Below are 24,790 nucleotides of genomic sequence, written 5' to 3'. Positions count from 1 at the left end.
AAGAATAAAGAATCCAGCTGAGGTTCTGGATCCCATGACAGTGTCCTGCATGAGTCCAGCTGAAGACCTAGAGCCCATAAAATGCTTCCCACAAATCCAACTGGAGGCCCAGAGCCCATGACAACATCTCATGCAGGCCTGTTTCGTGGATCTGCACTGGGAGGCCCAAAGGTCAGCGGTAGAATCTAGAAATTTTGTGTCACTGGGATGAAGGATCTGTGCTAGCAGGCTGAGAGATCTACACTGGAGCCAGGAAGCAACGCTCAAAATAAGAATCAGAACTCCCCTGAAAAGTACCACAGCCATCCGCATCAACAGTGACGTCCTGAGCTCCTCTGATGATCAGGACAGCCAAGTTCCCACCAGGAAAGCCAACATGACAAGCTTCTCCAGGACAGTGAGTAGTGCAACATCTTCCCCTCCAGAGCAAGGAAACAATGTCAGAGTGAGGACCAGAGCCCTTGCAAAGTGAACTGAAGCCATTCTCAGCACCAACAAGGTCCTGAGCTCCTTGGAGGATGAAAACAGCCAAGTTCATCAGGAAAGCCAGCATGACAAGCTCCTCTAAGAGAACCAACAGCTCCTTACAGCTTCTCTCCACTTCCAACAGGCTCCCAACAGCTTCTACAAGCTCCTACCAGCCTAACTTCTTCTTCTCCAGTTCTGCCTCTTATGCTGCTGGCAACAATCCTCAGGTGGGCCTCCCACACCCCCAGCACCACACTTACTCAGTTCAGCTGGGGATTATAAGTTGACCACCAGTTGTCAATCTACTACATGGGGCTTTCCAGTTACATGCACTGATAAATTCACTGTATTTTTTTAAGCTAGCGTGAGTTGGTGGTTTTGCTATTTGCAACTGAAAGCATCCTAGCTGACAGAGTATTCATTTGCAATGAAAGCAGTCTAAGCGGAAGTATATTGACAGTGCACCTGGCTTGCACTACAATGGAGCCATTAACTGCATAAAGCCTGAGGGGTTTTTAAAATATTATTTAACATTTATTGGGTCTCTACTATGTGCCAGGTATCTGACATAAATGATCACTCATCTATGCAACAGTATTAAATAAACAAATTATTAGCCCAGTTATACTGTGTATACATAGTAACATTCAGTAATCTTGTAGAGACTACTGTAGTCAATATGAATATATAGTTCACTGTGGCATATTTGGCCACGCTGATCATTTCTTCCTCTTTAAGAGTGGATATAATGAAGGCAACACATGTCCTAGACACTGAATCCAGCTCGCTGTCCATCTTAGCAAATTAGACAGCAAATCAGACTGCAAATCAGACTGCCTTCCCAGTATCTGTTCTACTACTCAGCCAAGTGTTTGAATTTCCCTTTCATTCAAATGTTGGACTTTACCCTCCAAAGGACTCCAGGTACTTGTCGGTGGGTGGCGCTATGGTGGATCCAAACAGGAGCCCTCTGACATCCCAGTCACACTGGGTGCCAGGCCCTGTCTGCATCTAGGAATAGCCACACTGAAACATTTGCACTTCATATGGAAGCTGAGGCAGATCATGTTAATTTTTTGATGTGTAACTCAGTATAAGCAAATGTGACTCCAAATGCAAAGTTCCTCTGACTCTATGCTATTTAGAAGTGAACCCATTCTGGTAAGTGTTTTTAAATATTTCAAAATACAAGTGGAAAAAAAAGCCAGACACATAAGATAATTTTTTCTTCTTTTGACCAAATTGCTTATGCCACTTTATTTGGGTAAATCATCACTATTTCACAGTCATCAAATGATGTAATGCCAGTGAACGTGGAATGTAGAACAATGTATGAACTTCAATCACTGATATTTGTTTGAATACTAATAATATTTGGTCTTCTCTAATAAGCCAGGCTCTATATATAAACCACCAGAATTTGGTTTATTGGAAAGCTGGTTTATTGGAAAACTATTTACTATACCCATGGTCCACTTACAAGCTTCACTAGTAGCCAGTAAAAAAAAAGCATCAGAGAACTTTCTCCATCTAGGAAATAGGTTTCTCTCAATAAGAGTAAAAGCAACTTGAATAGAGACAATTTTTAAAATACACTTTCTATGTATAACAAGAAACAGAGCATTGTTATATGTTCAAAAGGACAGATGACAAGCCACAGACTGAGACAGAATATTGACAAAAGATATACCTGATAAAGGACCACTATCTAAAATATACAAAGTACTCTTAAAACTCAACAATAAAAATTTCTGCAACCCAACTGAAAATGGGCAAAAGATCTGAGCAGATGCCTCATCAAAGAAGATACGTAGATGACAAAAAGAAAAGCGTACAAGGAGATGTTCAATAGCAAATGCCATTAGGGAATGCAAATTAAAACAACAGCAAGATACCACCACACACCTATCAGGCTGGTGAAAATCCAAAAGCCTGACAATGGCAAATGCAGATGAGGTATAGGGGGATAGGAACTCTCATCCATTGCTGGTGGGAATGCAAAATGGTTCAGCCACTTTGGAAGACAGTTTGGCAGTTTCTCAGGAAACTAAATATAGTTTTACCAAATGATCCAGTAACTGTGTTCCTCGGTATTTACCCAAAATTGTTGAAAAGTTATGTCAACAACAAAAACCTACACACGGATGTTTATAGCAGCTTTATTCATAATTGCCAAAATTTGGAAGCAACCAAGATGTCCTTAATGAGAAGATGGGACCAAAATAAAATCAACAACAAAAGGACTGTGGTATATCCACACAAGGGAGTATTACACAGCACTAAAAAGAAAGGAGCTGTGAAGCCTTGGAAAGACAAGGAAGAACCTTAAATGGATATTTTACTAAGTGGAAGAGCTCGTCCACAAAAGCTGCATCCCATGTAACTCCAACTATGTCACATTCTGGCAAGGTACAACCATGGAGATAGTAAGAAAAAGGTGTGGTGTACCGGGAGCTGGGGAGGGGGTGAATAAGTGGAGCAGGTAAGAGACTTTAGGGCAGAGTATCTACTCTGGAAGATACTATAATGTGGGATATGTGTCATCATACATTGTCCAAGCCACAGAATATACAACAGCAAGGTTGAACCTGTTGTAAACTATGGACGCTGGGAGGCAACGATGTGTCAGTGTAGTTCGTCGCTTGTGACCAAAGTGTCACTTTGGTGAGGATGTTGGTAGCAGGGGAGATTGGCGCACGTGAGGGACAAGGGCTGATGGAAACTCTCTGTACTCTCTGCTTAGTGCTGCTGGAAACCTAAAATCGCTCTAAACAATAATGTCTAATAAAAATATTATCTGTTCAATACATTCAATGCAGTTAACATATTAAATGAACTACTTTACTGTGCAGTGATAAATTGTACATGTGGCAGTTCTTAAGCCTCTACACATTTAGGTAAATAGTTATTAGTCAAAGACCTTAAAAAATGACATGCAATTCTGCTCTGCCCATAGAAAAACACCAGGGTTTCTTTTCCATGCCCAGGTCAAGTAATCAACCTCAACTATATCAGTTTTGGCAGGTCACAGCGAAGGCTCAACCAAAGCCAACTCCAAACAGAGACGTGGCCGTGTGCCTCCCTTATCCTGGGGTTGAGGGGCCAGTCACAGAGGCTCTGAAAACCAGGAAGCCATATGTCTCTGCTGGACACAGTCATAGAAATAGACACAAGGGAGCTTCTGTAACCCTGGAAACAAAGCGAGACAAATCATTTCAGCGAAAAAGGCAGATTCGAAACAGCCCAAATGCTACCAAACATCGCAGCCCCACATGTGGTGTTCACAGTGCACACACGACTCATGGGAAGCACGGCTGGAAAGAGCCAGTGATCAGTGCCTCTGGCCTGAAATTCAAGCACTGAGTGTGGGGGAATGTGTCTCATGCAAATTATTTCTCTTCTGAAGCTCAGAAAGGTATCTCATCGCCAGCCAAAAGCTCCATGCAACTACCGTCAGCTAAAAGCCTAACTGAAAACCCGTAGGGAAAGTCATTTGACTGGGCCTAGGAGCTCTGAAGATGCTCTTGAAACTCAACATGAAAGCTGTGCTCCAATAGCCCTGCAGTTTGGAGGTTTGCATTTTAAAAGAAACTGAACATATAGCCCAGATCCCTGTCTGAAGCTCTATCAAGACTAAACTTGCGATCTTGGCTTCTCTGGAAGGACCTTGAAAGGCATTCAGTCCAACCTTCTGCCCAGTGCAGAAATCTCTTCTAAAACATATGTGATAAACAGGCAAACTGCTTAGAGAGCATTTGCTGTTTTCCAGAACTGCCCACTCCACATTGAATTGGCCTGTGAAGATATTTTTGCTTATTATTAGCAAAATCTGGCTCCATTTAAGTCTCAAACCCTGGACCACACCCTCCCTCTGGAAAGAGAGAATAAGAATGGCCCCTCTTCTTGGCTCTAGCCCTTACCTGCCATGTGACCTTCAGCAAGTTCCTGTGCTCCTCTGCCTCCGCTGTACCTGCTGCAATGGCAAGGACAACAGCACTTACCTCCACGGGCAAAGGTGAGAATGACATCTCAGCACTCTGCCTGGCTTCTGATGGGCACTGCTCATAATCAGCTAGTATTATAAGTAGCTGTTGCCCACAACAACCCTCCTGGTAACTGTAGAATGGCGATCCCTTTACTAGGCTCTCAAGGCAGACGGACATGCTCAGGCTACCTTAGGTCAGTGCCTGTCAACCTTTCTGTGGACATTGAGAATTTAGGGCTACACACGTGAGGGTTCAGATAGCAGTTGCTGTTACCCCGGGATTCATCTGGTCCCTTCTGCAGCATCACTGTGTGTGTCTCTACTTCTCTCAAACTCAGAAGGTCCCTCTTCTTTGGCACCAGCTTGCATCAGGTTCCACCCTGGACCCCTGACTTCTGACCTGCAGCAGGCTGGATCCGGTTCTGCCCCGACTGCATGGTGCTCAGGTTACCAATCTAGCTTTCCGGAATTTCACAACAAAAGCCACGCTTAAAAAAATGTTTTGCATATTGCCAACCTTTGGTGGCACACTTGGGGAGTGTTGGAGGCTGTAGAGTAAACCACATCTCGATTGAGAAGCGCTGCTGTAAGAAATGGTTTATTTGAGACTACTGTGGAAAACACAGGAGCCCAGAATCTGAACCTCTGAGCCAAGCCTCATGGAGACAGAATACAGTCCAGGAACTGGAAGGTTGCTTAGGAGACCAGGCGGCTCTAACAACTGGGTTATATCAGTAAATAAAATTGCCATCTGTTGAGCTCTTAATATGGGCCAGGCACTATGCCAAGCATTTTACAAGTGTTAGCTATCTTCTTTTTAAACCTGTTTAAAGTGTAGAATGAAATACTCTTGGATTAAAGGGTTCAAAACAAATGTACAGTATAATGAACAATCATGAAGCAAGAGCTTGTATAACTATCCCCCTCGTAGGTCAATAAATAGACCAACCCCTACCTCGGCAGACCCTTGCTCAGCGGGAAGGACATGCTGTAAAATAAAAACTGTATTATATAACCTATAGTTTAGTTTTGCATATGTTTGAATTCCAAAGTAAAATCATATGCCATGTATTATTTCTTGTGCTCAACACTGTATTTATACAATTTCTTTATCCTCCTAGAGAGGCACACTCAAGAATAGAAATGTTAGGCTGTGGCATGTGCCTGATTTCTGCTTTATCAGAAAAGGCCAAAATGTTGTCCAAATAGTTACACTCATCTCTACCTCACTGGCAGCACAGAGATGTCCTGTTGCTCCATTTCTTCACCATCAATTCATATTGTCAGATTTTTCAAGTGTTGCAAACCTGATGAGCATGTATTTTATTGCAGCGTGAACTTTTGGACTTCAATGCACCGAACTGTGTTGCGTGCACACATCTCTGTTTTGCTTCTTTTGCTCAGCACTGCAGCTGAAGCATTCATCCACGTGGCCACGTGTGGAATCTCACTCCTTTATTAATCAGCTTGATCATATTTTCTGTTCTGTTCACCCTATTAATGTCCTCTTTTGTTAATGATTCAATTTATTTTTTGCCTGTTTTTCTATTGCTTGGCTGCCTTTCTTTTCTACTGATTTATAGGAGACTTTTTTCTTTTTTCAACATTTAATTCTGGATACCAGGCCTCTAGTGGTTGGGTTTTTTTTTTTTTTTTTTTTTTTTTTTAATCAGGAATCAAACTCAGGACCTTGAGTTTGCCAGGCAGAGGCTGCGCTGCTGAACTACCTCCCCAGCCCTAGCGGCTGGTTTTGTGTTGCAAATATTTTCTTCATTCTCATGTACATCTCTTTGATTCTCATAATGACCCCAAGAAATAAATATTATAAATATTGTGATGTCCATGACAAGCACAGTCTTGGAGATGCTCAATGACTTGTTCAAGGTCACCCAGCTAGCTGACGGTGTCAGAGCCGAGAAAGCAAACTCAGATCTGCCCGGCTTGAAAGGCTGGCTCACTCACGGACAGGCACAGCCACCATCTTCACCGTGCTGAAGTCCTCTGGCCCGCAGCTCCTGCACCAGCATCTCGCCCTGCCCTCTTCCTACCTCCGGGCTGTGGCCCCCTCCCGACACCCACGTCCTGCCTCACTGTGGCAGCCTTTCTGGGGACCAAATGTCGTCACTCGAGATCCCCTGAAAACTGCACAAAAGAGGTCTCATCAGCTCCACCTGGCCCTGTGCCTTCTTCCCGGGCTGGCGCGTATCACAGACCCCACCACAGCCATGGCCAGGCGCTCTCCCAGTCCGTCGCTGTGGCTGGGCTGGTGAATGCCCCAGCAGCCTGCCTTGGGTGGGCTGTGGGCATGAGGGACAGGCGCTCATGGCTCCTCTTCAGTGGGGCTGTCCTCCATGGCTCCACCTTCCAGGAAAACCCTCGCCTGCTCTCTGACATCCCCTCATCCCATAACAATTCCCATCCCATCTGTTGACCAGTTGGCCCCTCTTCTCACTCCCACCCAAGCCCACTCCTATCTGTCTGTGGCCTGAATAATTCTCCCATCGACCTTCCCACCCAGTCCTGGTCACCGGTACCCTCCCCCGGACTCCCGACATAGCTACCACGTGTTATCCGCCCGTCCTCCTCTCCCCAGTCCGTTCCCTGCACAGCAGCCAGAGGGGTCTATGCAAAGTGCCAACCCACCCATGTCAGTGTGAGTTTCCCCTGGCTTCTCTCTTCCCCTGGAATAAAAGCCAAAACCCGTAAGATGAACCACAGGCCTTGTCTCCCTCTTCATTCTCCCCTGCTCTCTGCTCCAGAGCGCTTGCCAGGCCGATGGCAAGGCAGGGCTCTCTCTCCCTCTGGACTTGGCCCTCACCGTGGGCACTACCCAGAAGCCTGGTCACCCTGCCCACACCTGCACAGCAACTGCAGAGCTCAGCTGCCCCGACTTCATTAACTAGGTCTCTGCAGAATTCCCTGCCCACTCCCGCTTAATTGTTATCGCCACTGTAGGTCCAAAACGGCTCACTTAAATGACAGCAAGATACGATGGTCTGCTGCCTATCAGACAGGCAAAGACTAAAATAACTGATAACACCCAGTGCTGTTGAGGCTGCAAGGAAACACGCTCTTTTATACTCTCATTCAAGTTCAACCTGAATGGTAAGAGATACAGCAGTGTCTATGATTTAACTTACTTATTCATACTCTTTGACACACTTGTTTTTTTTAAGACGTCTTGCAGTGTAGTCCAGGCTGGTCTTCAACTCACAGTGGAGCCCCACTGGCCTTGAACTCATGGTGATCCTCCTGCCTCCGCCTCCTGAGGACTGGGATTACAGGTGTGCACCACCATGCCAGGCTGACACACCATTTCTACTTTGATGAATTGGTCCTTTACACTCCCACAAGCTATGTAAAAAATATATATGTAGAATAATCTCTTTGCAACATGGTTTATATTGTGAAAACTGGAATATTATTCAGCTATTAAAAAGAAGGAAGTAGATTTCTTTGTGTTCATGTAAGATAATCAAGATATATTAAACTAAAAAAAGACATGAGTCCATTTTTGTGCTTTTTAAAAATATTAACTAAGTTTATTGGTACATTTAAGGTATATATAGCGAGCACATTCATTACAGGGAATTTGTACCTGCACATGATATATCTTCTTTTTTTATCCCCATCATTTTTGTGCTTTTAAAGCGCATATGTACTTTTGACCGTTGGAGAAACCAGCTACCACCTGCTGACGGTGCCTGTCTCTGGGAAGGTGGATAGGTTGCTGGGGCTTTTTTTTCTATATTTTCTAGGTCTTTCTTTTCTCTGTTATATATTTCTATAATGTTTAATTTTGCTATTTTATTACTCTAAAATAATTTTATCTTCTAAAAAAAAATCTAATACAGTAAAAAAGACATTACCCAATGAAGTCTGCCATGTCCATCCAGAAGAAGCTCTATGAGCTCAGCAAGTGTTTCTACCCCACTCACTCTTATCTCCTGAAGCCAGTCAGTGGCAGGGTCACTCATTCAACATTTATTAGTGTGTGGGCATTTGAGTGAATGAACTGCTCCTGTGAATGCATACAAGGTGGTGCCCACTCAGTACTTCAGAAACAGACCCCTGGCTACCTCTCCCCAACCTCGAAGTGTACCCCAAATGTTAAAGTATTTGTAAAAGTGCTTCACCTTTTTTAAGCTTCACACCATTTTTGCTGATGTTAAGCTCTGGGTTTGCCCAAGTACCACATTCAAGTTAGGTTTCCTTTCTGACTTAGACAAATCATTTTGTTGAATCCAAAGGCATATTTTTGTCCCAGCTGAATTGTATTTGGCAAGTTTTATGCAAATCTATTGAGGTATTTAAAAACCTAACCCCTGACTATAACCAAATATTATATAAGTCTTACCAGAAGCTCTATGTTACCCACAACAGTTGGTAAATAAGATTTCTTATTTACATCCAATTTAGTTACTGGAGATGGTCTAAGACAGACCTCTGAGCCTTCCATGGACACTTGCTTTCTACATGGATTTGGTGAAACTGCTTGTGTCAGTCAGCTTTCTGTTGCTGTGACAAAATACCTGAGACAAACAACTTAAAGGAGGAAAGGTTTATTTTGGCTTGTGGTCAAAGGTCACTGTTCATCCGGCCCCATTGTTTTTGGGTTTGTGGTGAAGCAGGAACATCATGATAGAAGGGCCTGGTGAAGGAGGGCTCTCACCTCACAGAGGCCAAGAAACAGGGGCGGGGAGAGACTGTGCAGGTGGGCCTCTGCCTTCTCCCCCTTTTGTTCCATCTGGTCCCCTAGCCAATATTATTAGATGGTATTACCCACATTCAGGGTGGTCTCCCTGCTCAGTTTACTGTCCCACATGCCAAAAGTCTCTGGATACACCTGACCAACATACCCAGACTGTGCTTTCTTAATTTCCCAGGCACTTCTCAAATCAATCTGGTTGACAATTAAAGTGACCCATCACATTGGGCCTTCTACTTCTACATCTCAAGCACATTTATTCCCACCCCAGGGCCTTTACATTAGCAACTTCCTCCCCTTGGAAAACTCTTTGTCTAGATGGTAACTCCTTCTTGATATTTAGGATTCAGCCCTCACAATATGGTAGCACAAAGGCCTTCCTACTCCCACCAACTCCACACTGTCTTACTGAATTCTCTTGAAAACATTTACCTATAACTAAAATCACTTCTTTATACTTTTTATTTACCTGCTTCCTCCCACTATAGTGTTAGTAGGGACACTATCTTCCTTACTCAAACATAGCTCCTGTGCTTGGAGCATTGTAGTCACTTAATAAACATTTCCCAAGTGAAATTGGTCAGATAGCTGTGACTCTACTTACCCGAACTGTCTTCTAGACCCAGGCTTCCATTTTACCTGCAAGTGTGGCCCTGGGGCTACTGTCACAAGCGACCACAACTTTACTTAGACCAACACAAACTTATTTCCTGAAAGTTCTGGAGGTGGGAGGTTCAGCATCCACTTTCCTGGGGCAGAATCAAGGCCACACCCCTCAGCGGCTCCTCACTTCCTCAGCTTTGTGACTATGGTGCTCCATGGCTGGTGGCCGCATTGTTCCCATGTTTAAGGACTCTTCACCTTCAGCATCTTCCAGTCTTTCTGTGCTCCACCTTTACATCTTCTTTCTTCTGTGTGCACCACAAAACCTCCCTCGGCCTCCCTCATATTTCCGGGTATATAAAATGGCACTCAGGCCCCCCTTGGATAATCCAGGATAATCTCTCCACCTCAAGACCCTTAACTTAATCGCCTTTGCAAAGTCTTCACCACGTACTGTAACGTTCATGGGTTTCAGAGATTAGGACCAGATGTCTCTAGGGGCACCATGAGAACAGATGTCATTAGTGAGATGCCCTTGTGAAATCAAGACATAGCCCACCCGCCATGCCTCTTTCCCACTCCCTGCTAGGGCCTGCAACACAGGAGAACACAGCAAACACCTCTTGACTGAGTAAATGGAGATGTTCTATTCTACCACCCTCGACCTCAGACCTCAGAAAGAGAAAAGGATGGACTCAGAATTCCTTTGACCTGGCCAGCTTGTCCAACCCAGATCCCGGAGGAGCCAGGAGGGTTGGGCACTGGGAAGCTTGTCGTTAGTGGTGGCCGCTGCTATTTAGGATCAGCTCTCAGGATATCTCCTCACGAGGGCCCTCCTCCTATCAGCAGCCACTGCAGGGGACGTGGACTGCTGAGTGGGTAGCACGACTAAAAGCTTACTTACCACGGAGCCTTGCCCATGAAAGAGGCTTGGGCTTGGTCCATACGTGGTTTCTCTCCCTCCCTGGCAGTCTGAGGAGAGCTGTGTTGTAGCTAACTCATTCTTTGGCTTTGTGCTACTAAATAGAAAGGTGGCGGAGAGGGAGACCAAATGGCAGAAGGGTAATTGACTAATCTTCTCCAAACTGAGGGGACCCTGATGTACTCTGTCTAAAAGCACAGGGTCAGTCCACAGGAGAGACTGCTCTCAGACCCTGGGTCTAGGGCCCAGCGTCGTGCCACAGACCTGGGGCCAGCCGAGGGGAGCAGGTTGTCCTAGTCGTTACACTTGTTACTCTTCACTGGTTCCTGGTGAAGAGCTGGGCCTTGGGTCTCACCCCCGCCCCCACCCAGGCTCCTTGTAAGAAGCGGCCGGCACTGGGGTTTGGCACCCTGAGTCTGTGCTCAGGCTAGACCCCAAGTCACCACTGCTCCGCGCTGGGCTCTGGTACAGGGGTGGCACTCACCCCCCTCAGACACCACTCTCCACAGTCTCCAGGCCTCCCTCCCGCCCCCTGGGGCAGACCCAGATAGAAGGGGGACAGCCGGTAGTGACAACCAACGGACTATCTTGAGATCTGTAGGTGCGGTGTGTTTTCTTCTTTCTCTGCCCTGGTATAAACAGAGAGGGCTGGGCAGACACAGCAGAGCCCAAGGACAGAGCTTTCCAGACAAAGAAGTCTCAAAGCTCAGCACGCCAGTGCCAGGGCCCGGACACGAGGTCGCCCGCAATGGCCCTTTCCAGCGGGCTCTGGAGGTGGCTTGCCTGGCCTGGTCCCCTTCAGGCAGTGCCGCTCCATGGAAAGCTGCTGTTGCCCCGCAGCTGCAACAGGCTGTGGCATTTTCTCAAATATGTATTAGCATCTTGGGCTGGTGCCACAGTTTCTTGAGAACACATCAGTGCAATTATAGCATATCAGTGGGATAGTATGATTCACCCTGCAAAACATCTAAACAAACTAGTCGCTTCCAACTTCCACATCAGCCCTCCGTGAATGAAGAAGGCGCGCGTGCTGCCGTCCCGGGAAAGAACTCACAGCACTCGTTCCCGTTTGCAGTGACTTGTCTGTGACTTTGGAATGTGACTAAGACCTTCTGAGAGACTAAGAAACAAAAATGATGCCACATCTCTCTCTGAGGCCAACACTTAGAACAAAGGGCTTGAAAGGGAGGAGAGCATCAGATGACACTGAACATTTCATAGGTTAATTGTGTTGAAAACCTGGTCCTTTAAGTAAAGTACCTGACTCTGTAAAGGAACAGACTGATTGATACAATTACAGCAAAATGATGGCTTCTGAATTCACAGATTCATGCACACACAGAAATCTATAAATAGAAGACAAATAACAAATAGAAAAAATATCTTGCAACTTATAACCTGAGTTATTTGATTTAATATGGAAGCAGCTCTTACTATTCAATAAGAGAAAGATAAACACTCTAGTAGAAAAGAGAGCAATTTACAAAAAAATACAAAGCATTGTTAATCAAAGATATGACTGAAAATAACCAGGAGATGAAATTCTTTCCTGAGAATGAGAGATGAGAAAGAATGGTCGATATAGCACAGACAGGGTTATGGGGAAATGGGAATTCTCACATGCTCCGATGAAGTTTGCCAATTTTAAGCCAGGTATCGTGGTGCACACCTGCGATCCCAGCACTCAAGAGTCTGAGGCAGGAGGACTGCTGTGAGTTTGTGGCCAGCCTGGGCTACATAGTGAGTTCAAGGCCATCCTAGGCCATCTAGACAAACCCTGTCTCAAAAAAATTTTTTTAAATGCATATCCCCTTTGATTTGGCAATTCTGTATACAGAAAAAGCATGTTTAAAAAAATCATCAATGTACAGAAAGATTTAGCAACACAAAACATTCATTACATCGTTCTTAAGAATACATTTACAAATTGAAATAACCTAAAGGTCCATAATTAGGCATTAGTTAAATATATTATTGCTCAAGAAAAAACACTCCCTGGAATACTGTACAGTCTTTAAAAGTGATTATACTGACCTATGTGACCTATATTATTAAACAATTCTAAGTATATAATATTACATAGTATGTTTATACCCATGTATGTATATATGGAATGCTACTCTGAAAAAGTGGCTTGGTTTGGAAAATGAGATTGTAAAGTATATAAATATTTGACTGATAGATAGGTAGAAAATGTGAGGTTAGTAATGTATAGATATACATGGACATGCATCAAAGTATGAACACTATTTCTAAGTTTATGATAACTCTTATTTATGCCATTTTTCCTTCCAATTTTTTTTTTTTTTACAATGATTGCTCTATACACAAGGAAAAAAATATGACCATTTCAGATAGAATGTCCGTGTGAGCCAATACCCTTAAGCTAGGTGCGTCCCTTCTGGCCCCTGAGGATTCACAGAAGAAAACAAAAGGTCCCAGGCACATTCCTCAGAATCAGGGCAGCTGTAGCATTTGTCATCCAAGTTCGGCACTTTTGAGTCTGCAAGGAGAAGCGATTCACGGTCGTGCTGGTCTGACCAATGTCATCTGGGACTCCTGGGGTCACCCCAGGTGTGCTGTCAGCCCAATTAAAACGGAGGTTTTGCTCACCTGGCCTCTGGAAATGACCCTGTGCTGGGGTGCAAACCACAAACCCCGAGACCCTCTTCGTATCAGCACAACTGGGTGTGGCTTCCAAACACGCCAATCATACTCTGGCTTCTCTTCAGATCGTATAAATCTTTCGCCTTTTTAAACATGCCAACCAGAAGGCTACAGAATCTTTAAAAGTTCATCTTTTGCACCTAATTAGCTCATTTGGACCAATAGAGACCTAATTTTAGAAATTCATTCTTGATAAAAAATATTTCTCAAAGAAATAGTTCCCTTGGTGGAGAACAGCGCTGGTGCCCACGTTATCTCACACTGATTCTAATCTTGGAAATGCTGTGTGACTTCGACTGCACAATTCCAAACCTCCTGAGGCGCAAGTGTGGTCCACTCAGGGACTTGTTTCAGGGAGCTATTATCTCTGTGACCCAGGCCCTTACTTGAGATGGCCGCTGTCCCCCTCCATCAGCTCTGGGTCACTCTGCCACCAGCTATTTATACCCTCCTGGCCTGTTAGCGCCCAGATTAAATTTCTCCTCTAGCTCCAGGCCTGAGCTGCCCAGCAGTGGCCTGTGCTGCTCAGCCTCCTGTGGCCCCCAGCATCCACACACCGCCGGCCTGTTCGCTCTTCTCTCACTGCACACACATCGCCCCCAGGAAATGGGGAGCTTCTCACCGGAAACCGGGGGCACCGGACACATCCCGGCAAGGTCAATCTGCCAATCTCTTACTCAGATTATCAAATGGGGTTGTAATTCCTTTACATACTCCACCTCTGACCCAAAGGGGGCAGTTATGAGGCATTCTATGAGACCATTTTTATTATTAGCCTAATTCCCAGAATGCCAACGTATTTGCATACATGGAAAAACAAAGGCCTCCTCAGGAGAAGCAACGGCAGCAGCCCTTCTCCTCTAATTCCCCATGCAACCTCACAGGAAAGCTTGGAGCGGAGCTAGCACAGGACAGTGCTGCTGGGGGCAGTGTCCTGCGTGAAGCGGGTGCAAGGGGATGCAGGCCGAAAGCTCAGGCCCCTGTGCCACCGCTTCTACAAAGCCGCCTCGCGCCTGACAGTTACGCTGTCCTTGTGTCTTGATTCTCCCTATATCCAAGGGGTCACCATGGGGTTTATCAGTGGGTCAGTTCCCCAGCACACACATCCACCAACCTTGAGCCCAGCACCCGCCATTACTCAGCACGGATCATGACCTAGGCAGCACACTTGGCTTGGCCCGTCACCGGCGTGGCTGCGGGCAACCTCTCACTGCTTACTACGCATGTCGGCCCAAGTGTGGGGTGACTTAAACCCCAAATGAAATGCGAACAACCAAAGCCAGATCCCAAGGCCACTCCATTTATCCCATGATCCCAATCCCCAGGCACTGTATCTCTCCAGCACACACGGTTTCTTGGGAGATCCACGCTCTTCACAGTGTACACTGCTCCACAATCACAAGGCGCACTTGCACCATGGTCAGTGAGGGGGGCTGACCCCTACGCAGGCAAAGAGTAAAACTCCCAGTCAGTAACACATGCCAGTAACACCTGCCACCAGTAACAACGTTCCTTCTGCTAGTCCTTAGTGCCACAGTGAGCACTGGGAAAAGGTATACCCTCCTCTAGAAGCTTTACTGCCACCCATCAGAAAACAGTCCTTATATCGTCTTTATATTCCTGACTTTGTCAGATAAGCCACTTCACTGCCATCTACCAGGAAAATTATCATAATAAATCTGTGATGTCTGCGATGTGAACAGTGATCCCTGAGAAATGGTACAATTGTCCAGGACACAGTTTACACAGCAGCACTGGACAGGTAACTGGGAATATAAAAAACCAGTGAGAGGGAGCCTTGCCATGTTTAACTTCCCCCCGAGCCTCAATTTCAACTGTAAATTGGGGATAGTAAGAGCTACCCACCACGGGTGTCTTCATACTGATCACACTTCCCACTGGAGTTGAAAAGCAGTGATCTGAAAATGATTCAGATGGTAAAACTGACTTCACTATTTGAATATCAAATAATAATAGTACTGTAAGACAGAGAGAGGGTCAGGCATTCATTGTCCGAAAGTGAGGGAGCGAGAAGGACAACCTGTGACTAACCAGTCTACACTAGGGCTTCCCAAGCCCATCACCACCTCTGGGATGGGGTGAACCCTTGTGGGGAAGGCTGCCCTGTGCGTCTCACTAGGTCCCTGGCTTCTACACACTCCGCCCCCATTCAGGACAACCAAAAATGTCTCCAGGCCAACTCTCCCTGGGAGAAGTGGGTGGCAGAATCAGCCACGGTTGTGAAACACTGGTCCAGGTAGGAATTTACAACACCTAAGGCCCTGGGAGCATCCTTCGGAAGGAGCAAGCTGGCCTCAGACCACAGGGGACCCGGACTTTCAGTTCCTCTACGACTGTCTCCTGACTTCCAGAGCCTAGGATCCTGTTCGTCGGCACATAAATGAAAGCCAACTCTGGTCTCTCCCTTCAGGACTTCCTCCTATAGGGGGCGCTGGAACGAGGATGGAGGAAGGGGCAGCCTGGGCACCCCTCACTCCTGGTCCCTGGTCACCTCCTGGGGTCCTGGCATGTTAGCTCCCCGTGAGCAATGGTGCTGTTAGCACATGTGGCCAGCATGAAGTAGAGGTGGATGCTTTTAGACTTCCCACTGTGGATCCCAGGGAATTGTGAACCTGTAACTTAAATTCCCATAACAGACCTATCTCAGGCCTGGTCACTTAATTACAAATGTGGGTGAAGGAGAGGAAATAACACAGAAAACCTCGCAACTGACTACTGGGGTTGCAGGGCTCCAGAGTCACACCTAGGGCATCCCAGGCAGGTCCCCCTGCTGGATGCCCCAGCACCCAGCTCGCAGTCAGAGTCCACCTGCCTCACTTGAGGTCCGGGACCCTCAGTCCTTTCCTCTCTCAGGGCCAAGGCCATCCATCATTCCTCTCCTCCAGCTCCCCTCCAGGCTCCGGGTCCTTCCTCCCCTCTGAGGTGAGTGGGATGGGAGTGTTCAGATCATTTAGAAAATTCCCAAGCAGCCACAGGGGTTGGCCTTTTCAGAAAACAGCACATTTCCCTAAGTCTGAGGCATCTGCCTTGGAAAACACCACACCTTGGGGGAAGTTTCAAGAGGATCTAAGCCGTGTGTAGCCACTGGACCCATCTTCATGGTACCCCGAGGGCAGGAAGTGAAGTCGGGTTTGGCAAATGTTGAACAATGCCACAAAAAAAAATCCTCCTCAAGAATAAAAACCACTCTTTGAGATACAGTTTTCTAAGTCTACAGTGGACTAGGAAATACTGCTTCCTAATGGACAGCAAAGCTTATTTTAAAACAAGAGTAAACTGAAACAGTGTGGAATTGGTATAGGAAAAAAATTCAAGGAAGGAGACAAAAAAGAGAATTCAGAAAGAGACCCATGGAGTGGGAAGGTGTGGCAAATCGCAACCGGAGGAGAGTTATTCATCTTGTATGGCACTGAGATCAACTAGAAACTGGAAAAAGCTCAAAACTAATTTTTTAACCTCACATCATTAACAACAACAACAAACCCTGGAGATCTACGTATCAAACAAAAATCTATAAAGCATGAAGAGAAATACAAAAAATATTTTGTGACCCTGAAGAACAGATGTCTTAAGAAAGACACAAAACTAAAGGACTCAGAGAAAAGCCTGATACATCCAACTCCAGCACAGTGGGGAAAACAGGTATGGAAAAGACACTATAAACAAGATTAAAAGATGAAAAGCAACAAGCTACAAAATTGCATTATCTTCTACCAAACAAAAGATCTAAATCGTGAATGTACCAGGAATTCCTACAAATCAATACAAAGATCTAAAAATACCAATAAAAAATCATTAAAAGATACAGCAATTTGCCAAGTGAAAATACAATGAGCATAAGAAAAATGTTCAAAAATATCCTAAACACAAGAAAAATAAAAATTAAATAAGATATTTTTTACTCATAATATTGGCAAAAGTTAAAATGTTTGAAAAGTGTTGGCACATTTCTATACTGCTAGTGGGAGTATAAATTAGTCAGCTGCTTCAGAAGACAATTTGGCAGAACTATTAAAATGGAAAATGCACGTACCCAGCAATTCTACCTCTGGGGTAGAAATACTCCCTCATGTGCCTCAGGAAGCATATATAAAAATAAAGATGTTGACTGCCCCAATTTTTGTAAAACCAAAAACCTAAGTATCCATCAATAAAGTAAAAAATAGACACTGGATAGTTTAAGGAATACTATGCAGCTGTTAAAAAGAACAAGATATTCTACAAGTATGTTATCTTAGTTACTTTCCTCACTGATGGGACTCTATGCCATGGTACCTGTTCATGAATTTGATACTTTCCATGATGCTGGTCACAAACCAAGTGGCACAAAAACCAAATCAAATTCAGTGGTTAAGTTCAATGATTTGGTTTGTGACTAGAATCATGGAGAGAACTGAGTTCATGAACCAAGGTTCCATTGTACCTGGTACCCACAATTTAAAGGGGGAGAGGTTTATTTTGGTCCATGTTTTAGTCTATGGCCAGGTGGTTCCAAAGAACAAACAACATGGAAGGAGGTATGGCAGAGGAGAGCTCTCACTTCAGGGCAGCCAGAAACAGGGAAGGGGGATGCACACTTCCAGGTCACACCCCAATGACCCGCCTCTTTACCCAGACAGCAAGTCAGCAAGTCACAGCAAGTCAGCAATAATGCCCTCACAATCCAATCACTTTTCAAAAGCACTGCCTATGAGTACATGAGGTTTTGGGAGGAAATCTAGGTATAAGCCATAACATTCTGCCCCTAGCTCCCCAAATGCTCAGGTACCTCTCTTTATGCAAAATGTAATTCATCCATCTCTAAGAGTCCCCCAAATTTCAACTTGAAAAGTCCAAGTCCAAAATTCCCTCTGAGACTCAAGGCAAACTCAGTTATGAGACCCTGTAAATATCAAAAAGAAGCTAAACACGGATAACATACAATGGCACAGGGTGAACACTGCCATTCCAAAAGGAAAGGATGGAGGGATAGAAACCAATGGGACTAAAGCAAGCCTGAAACACAGCAGGGCAAACATTAAATCCCATAGTTCCATGTCTAGCACCTGGGGCAAGTTGTGGCAACAAGATGTCAGCTCCAAAGGGCCTGGATGGCCTCACCCCTAAGGCATTGGCAATGGTTACAGCCCTCATGGCTTTTTTCTTGGGCTGGCTTTGCTTACTCCTTGTGACTTTCCTCAGATGTTCCACACTCTTGGTTTTTCCAATTTTCTGGAGTCTCCACTGCACTTTCAGCTTCACCCTCACAGCTTTATACACTGACCTCTTAGGGACACACTGGCTGGCCTTTTACACCTTCTTCCAAAATCTGGATGGAAGCTTCCCAACCCCACAACTCTTGCGTTTTGCATGCCTATAAAACCAGCACCACATAGGTGATCCCAAGGTCTGCCACCATCTCAAGCAGTAGCCAGGGACCTTAACTCATGGCTATAGAGGCCTCTGTTGCCTGGATGGATGAGCACTGTAAACCAAACCCCAGGAAACCAATTCCTAGGTGGCCCTTCTCAAATAGGGTGCTCTAGGACCCTCTTCTCAAGGCAAAGTCTTACAGACTTGTACCCTTGAGTTTGTGAAAGGAGAGGCCTTGCTGATTCCTGAAATACCCTCAAGCCATTTTTCCTATTGTTCTGATCCAAAGTACTGGGCTTCTTTTCAATGCTAATCTTTTCAGCAACCAGGCTCTCCTCTGTTCCCACTTTACAGATTCCTCCTTTCTAGGGAAACTGAATTTTTTTTGAAATGGGTGTTCTGCTCCTGATTTTCAGAGTAAACCTAGCTAAAAGCCACAAGCAGTATCAATCATACAATTTGAACTTCGGCTGCCTTGAAATTTCCTCCACCAGATGAACTGGTCCACCACCTTTAATCTCAATCTCCCACAAAGTCTCAGGACATGAGCAAACTGTAGACAAATTTTCTGCCAGAACATATCACACCCGGCCTGGAGTCCAACTGCCAATGGAGTCCTTGTTCTTAACTGAAATTTCCTGAGCCTAGTCTTCACCATTTGCATTTCTAATAGCAGTCTGGTCTTGAGCTCAGATTAGAACCTCCTATTAAGTTTGGCTTACAGCGTTCTAGGGTTTCTTGTCCAGCCGGCATTTCTAAATCTTTCCAAATTCCTTCTGCAAACCCATTCCAAAGGTTTCTGAACTGCATGGTCAGTATATTCACAGGAATAACCCAACAGTTGGTATCAAAATCCTTATTAGTCACTTTCCTCATTGCTGGGACAAAATACCTGACACAACTTAAAGGAGGAGAGGTTTATTTTGGTTCACATTTTAGAAGTTTCAGTCCTTGCATGGTTGGCTTCAAGGCAGGAGAGCATAGCAGTGGAGCATTGTACAGGAAAAGCTGTTCCTCCCATGGCAACTAGGAAGAACAGAGAGATGAAGGGAGGAGTCAGGCAGGGAGATAGGTCCTTCCTGGTCACACCTCTAGTGACCACCTTCTGTCACCCAGACCCCACCTCCTAACGACAAGTCAGCTATAAGCACCGCCCCCCATAACCCAATTCCCTTTCAAAAGTCCCACTTATGATTGCATGAGGCCTGGGAGGATCTAGATATAACTCATAACATATATAATAGTGTATGTACAAAAAAAGAAAGTTGTAGAAAAATGTCCACAGAATGAAGTGATTCATATTTTAAATACATATACATAATGGTAGCAGCATCTGCATGTGCAACAATAGATATTTAAGGGAAGTAAATGTATAGACAATAATATGCAAAAATGCTGTCAGACCTGGAGACAGGAGATTACTCAGGTATGTAGGTAACATTCAAATGAATTTTCCCTTTATCCCTACTATTATACTTTACTACATTAAGAAAAAATTGGTCCATATATGATTTTTAGAATTCAGTTGTAAGCTTCTGTTACAAAAGAAAGGAAATAAGAATTTTTGACAGAATTTTTTTGACAGAAATACCTTGTAGAGACCTCATTCTGCTTACTATTATGATAACCTGACACTGTCACACAAACGCAGCTTTGTTCCCAACCAGACTGCTCTTTCTAGGTGCTTTGTCTAACAATAAAGTTGTTCCTGAACAAAAAGATATTTACCTTGATGTGCTGACATGTTGGGCTAAAGTTTTGGCCAGAAGTTTCAGACAGAGGTCTTCTCCTAATACAGTGTAATGCATGAAATATTCTTGGTAAACATTTACAATTCTCTACTATGTTCCAGGCTTTATGCCTATAGCCTGATCTTCACAATAATTCTAAGAGAAGAGACTTAGTACCCATTTAACAGATGCAGAAACTGAGGTTCATAAAGATTAAGAAAATGACTGCAGGGCAATGGTGACTTAACATCTCTGATCTTCTACAACTGGAAAGAGGTCATCATTTCTCCCATCTACCCTTGCAGTCAGGCTGGAGCTGGTCTGCTACAGCAGGAAGCAAAGGAGCACCAAGCAGCTCCAGGGAGGCCCAAGGGACAAATGTCACAAAAGACTCTGCTGGGGGAGGTTAAGGCAGATCACATACTCTCTCTGGGGCTTCTCTGTCCCCGATGGAATGCAAATTTCATGTGACAACTTCATGGTTATATTTATTGATGGACCTAAGCTTATCCAGACCTGCATGTGGCTGAGGCACTATGGAAACCGATAAGCAAAAGCCGGGAATCCTTCCTCGGTTCTTTCTTACTCCATTTGCTTTTGGGCTCTCTTGTCCCCGCCCTGTCCATCAGCACAGGGAGGGCAGAAAAGAGGCAGGCGAAGCTGTCGGACAGCAAGGTAAACACTTGGCCTCCAGATGCTGAGAGCTTTTAGAAAAAGTAACGTTGTATGTAACAAATGTCCCCCCAAATTACAATGCTCAGGGACAGTGGGTTATGGAAACAAATTTAGAGAGAAGATGGGCAGATGGAAGAGATGGGATTCAATTAAGGCAAAGAACATCAAACAATTCCAGGGACACCTCATTTTAACGGAGTATGTCGTTTTCTCCTTGCTGCCCGCAGGTAACTCCCAGCCCAGGTAGGATGTAGGGTACCCCAGCAGGCATTCAATACTCTCAGCTGAGAGAGCTGATACCCCCCTTCTCCTCTCTTTGATACTGTGCGGAAACAGCACATGAATAAGACTAAGTGAATACAGGACACATGTTAGACACACATCACTCCAGAACCAGGAGTTATTTGAGTTAAACGTATTTTCCACTGTCATTTCCACGGAAGGGATTTCTTTATTTGGTCTATGGTAAAGTCTCCTTCTTAATGAAGCCAATCACTTGGTCATTTTTTAAAGATGATAAAATAATAAGATGTTTATATCTTCTTTCCCTTCCTAAACATTAATCATGAAGGAGAGGGTGCTATGCTTTTGCCAGATAGTTTATCACACAAATGTTATACTAACATGCTGTAAATTACTGTTTTTCAGGTCACTTTATTCCTGTTAAGAATGTATATGATTCTTATTTCCTCTAACAGTAATCGTTTATAAACAAAATGTGCCATACATACTGCTATTAGTATAAATAGGCATATAATAATATATATTCACTACATTGACCCGAATACTACTACCAACTGACCTCAATTTCCATCCAAAGTCAAGCATAAAAGTCTAGTAGTTTGATAAACAATATTTTCTTTATTCTCTAGCTCGTGGCTGTGCAAATTAACTGACAGCCATGTGATCCTACAATATAAGTGGGTTATGGTGTCACAAAGTTGCTATACTTTCTATAGTCAGGGGAGAAACTGGGGAACATTGATTAGAAACTCTATAATACTATGGACAGAACTCAAACTACAATAACGTATGTGTTCTGGCAGTGCCTGCCTGGCAAGCGTGAAGTCCTGAGTTCGATTTCTGGTACCAATAATAATAATGTTAAATGTGTTCTGATCATCAATTAAACACTGCAATGTATCCAAAGCCTTTTATAGAAATACTAAATCACCATCACTATTAGATTTCAGGCCAAACTTTTTTTCTTTTTTAATATAGTACTAGGGCTTAAACCCAGGACCTTCACACTAAGCTATATCCCTAGCTCTTTTTTTATTTTGAGACAGGGTCTCACTAAGTCTCAGCCCATACTTTTCTATATTACACCGTCAAAGCCTACCAGCTAGAAGAAAATGACACTATCATACCATCCCCCTGGGTCTTAAATAATAGCCTCCACTGGGAGACTGCTGCAGAAGTAAGCTAATGCTAAAATAAGGAACCACTGTCTTGTTTCTCTGAGATGGGAGAGCCCTGACATCTGGTGATAAGCCATCCTTGATTTTTTAAAAATTTTGTTTGTATTTCTTTGCAGAGATTTGCACTGGCTCTCAGGAGAGGTGTGAGCACTGGAAGCTCGAAGCCTTGCTTCCCAGAAAGTGGCCTTCCTCATCTGGCTACTGGCGGGATCAGCTCCTGAAGCCTGCTGGACCGAGGCCCTCGGGTGCTGCCTGGCCTGAGGCCTCTCTCACAGGGGCACAGGAGCAGAGGGTCCCTGCCACACAGACCTCTCCTGGAGCAGCTCACAATGCGGTAGTGGGCGCTCCTGAGAGCAAGCCAAGAGCACAAGAGTGAGGAAGAGAGAGGCCACAACCTTTTTGAGGCTGAGCCACAACCTCAGAAGTGACATCTCATACGTGTACTGTAGTCTACTTGTTAGAAGCAAGTCACCAAGACCAGCCCACACTAGAGGGGAGGAGATCACTCAGGCCAGGAACAGGGGAGATAGGGCTCACTGGGGGCCATCTTGGGGGCAGCCTATACCTTCCCTGCCTGTGCAAGAAGACAGGAATAAACACCAACACAGATCATAAACACAAGGAAAACAGGGGGGCAGAATGGGAAGAGCCATGCTCTAGTGACTGCTTATGTCTGTCTGTCTCTCTCTCTCTCTCTCTCTCTCTGTCTCTCCCCACCAAATCCAGCCAACAACCCACCCTCTGACAGGCATCTTCTCCCTTTTCCACCTGCACATACTTCCAGGGTTCAGGCCCCCAGCTCTCCACACTGCTAACTTTGGTTTTTTGAGACAGGATCTGGCTACATAGTTCAAGATGACCTCGAACTCACTATGTAGCCCAGGCAGGCCTCCAATTGGCTGCAATCTTCCTGCCTCAGCCTCCTGAGTGCTGGGACTTCAGTGTGCCCCACCACACCCGGCAGCACTCCTTTTCTAACTGCCTCCATCCTCCACGAAGTCCTGGACACCCCAGCCAGAACACCTTTCTAACTCACACTTTTATCTTTACAATGCCAAAAGCCCTCAGTGGTTCCCTATTGTCAAACAAAATCCAGATTCTTTAACCTGGCATTCAGTGAGTAATTTGACCCAGGCCTGGCAACCCAAAAATGAATCAGCAGACTTTATTCTTCCTTGCCCTCCCGTGGCAAGGCCAGTCTACACCTTACCATTATAAACCCTTCCCAAATTCCACGATGCAGGGTAGATCCCATCTTCTGATCACTCCTAACTACATCCGGCTCCTCCTGTGGACAGGCACAACGCGGGAGGCCACACCACTTACCTCGATGCTTGGTCGCTGGCCAGTCCCCGGGCAGGTGTCACATTTCCCTTAAGGAGTTGATGAGTTCCACTCCTCCCCTTTTCCAGGAAGGTCTCACTTGCCCTCCCTCTGGGGGTGGCTTCTGCCAGGCAGTGTTGGTGGGAAAGTTGAACGGATGGGCTGAAGGAAGGAACTGTCACGCACCGGGGCCAGCATATCAGAAGAGGTCACTACGCAATAAATATTCGTTCCCACCACTCACTCTTCAAACGGGAACGCTCCACCCAGCGGCACCCTAGCGAGGCAGGAACCTTCCAAAGAGCAAAGGCAAATGAGATCCATCTGGGTGTGAGAGGATCGAGCCCATTCACACACACACAAGCACGCGCACGCACAGCACAGCTGCAGACAGGTCTGTATCCCCTCCTTCGTCGCCCATTCCATCCCCACACTGGCCGTGAAGTGCAGGGTGCCAAGTGGCAGGGCATTAGGTGGCACGGCCCGGGCAGAACTCAGTCCGCGTCAGGCAACTTCAGGGCTTTGGCTATGGGCAAACGCGCATTTGGGAAATAGCAGAAGTGAGAACTACTGGGTGCTGGGGAAACAGCGGGGAAAAATACTAGGGGTTTGTACACGTGTATTTCAGTTAATTCCCAGTAAAACAAAACAAAAAACCTGTCTTTTAAAGAGTTTAACAACAACAAAAAAATAGTTTAACAGAGGACCTTTTCAGGGTCTTTGTTACTTACCCCACGAGGAAATGCTCGATTCAAGCACCAAAGTCCAAACTCCACAGAGAAGCCAGCGAGCCCTCTCCCGCAGGTAAGCCTGCAGCGATTCTCTCCGGACCGACGCCCGCGCCACCCCGGCCACCTTGACTGCGCGACCCCGCGCTGCGCGGGGCCCGGGCCGGGACTCCGAGCGCTCAGCCGG

At 45.3% G+C, this 24,790-nt stretch overlaps 1 protein-coding gene across 3 annotated transcripts in view; it reads right to left on the bottom strand.

Moving 5' to 3' along the window:
* Positions 1 to 24,790, bottom strand: part of LOC102026952 — a gene marked incomplete at its 5' end in the record, with an annotated part of 39,178 nt that extends 14,388 nt beyond the window's left edge. For 2 of the 3 annotated variants that reach the window (XM_013510575.1, XM_013510576.1), the window contains 4 exon segments: positions 4,389 to 4,441; positions 23,879 to 24,037; positions 24,120 to 24,168; positions 24,607 to 24,790. In XM_013510575.1, coding sequence (XP_013366029.1) covers positions 4,389 to 4,441; positions 23,879 to 24,037; positions 24,120 to 24,168; positions 24,607 to 24,790 — 445 coding nt within the window. 3 annotated transcript variants of the gene reach the window in all.

Source organism: Chinchilla lanigera, unplaced genomic scaffold, assembly GCF_000276665.1.
Source record: "Chinchilla lanigera isolate Chin_1 unplaced genomic scaffold, ChiLan1.0 scaffold00009, whole genome shotgun sequence".
Classification (NCBI taxonomy): domain Eukaryota; kingdom Metazoa; phylum Chordata; class Mammalia; order Rodentia; family Chinchillidae; genus Chinchilla; species Chinchilla lanigera.
This window is presented reverse-complemented; position numbering and strand designations above follow the sequence as displayed.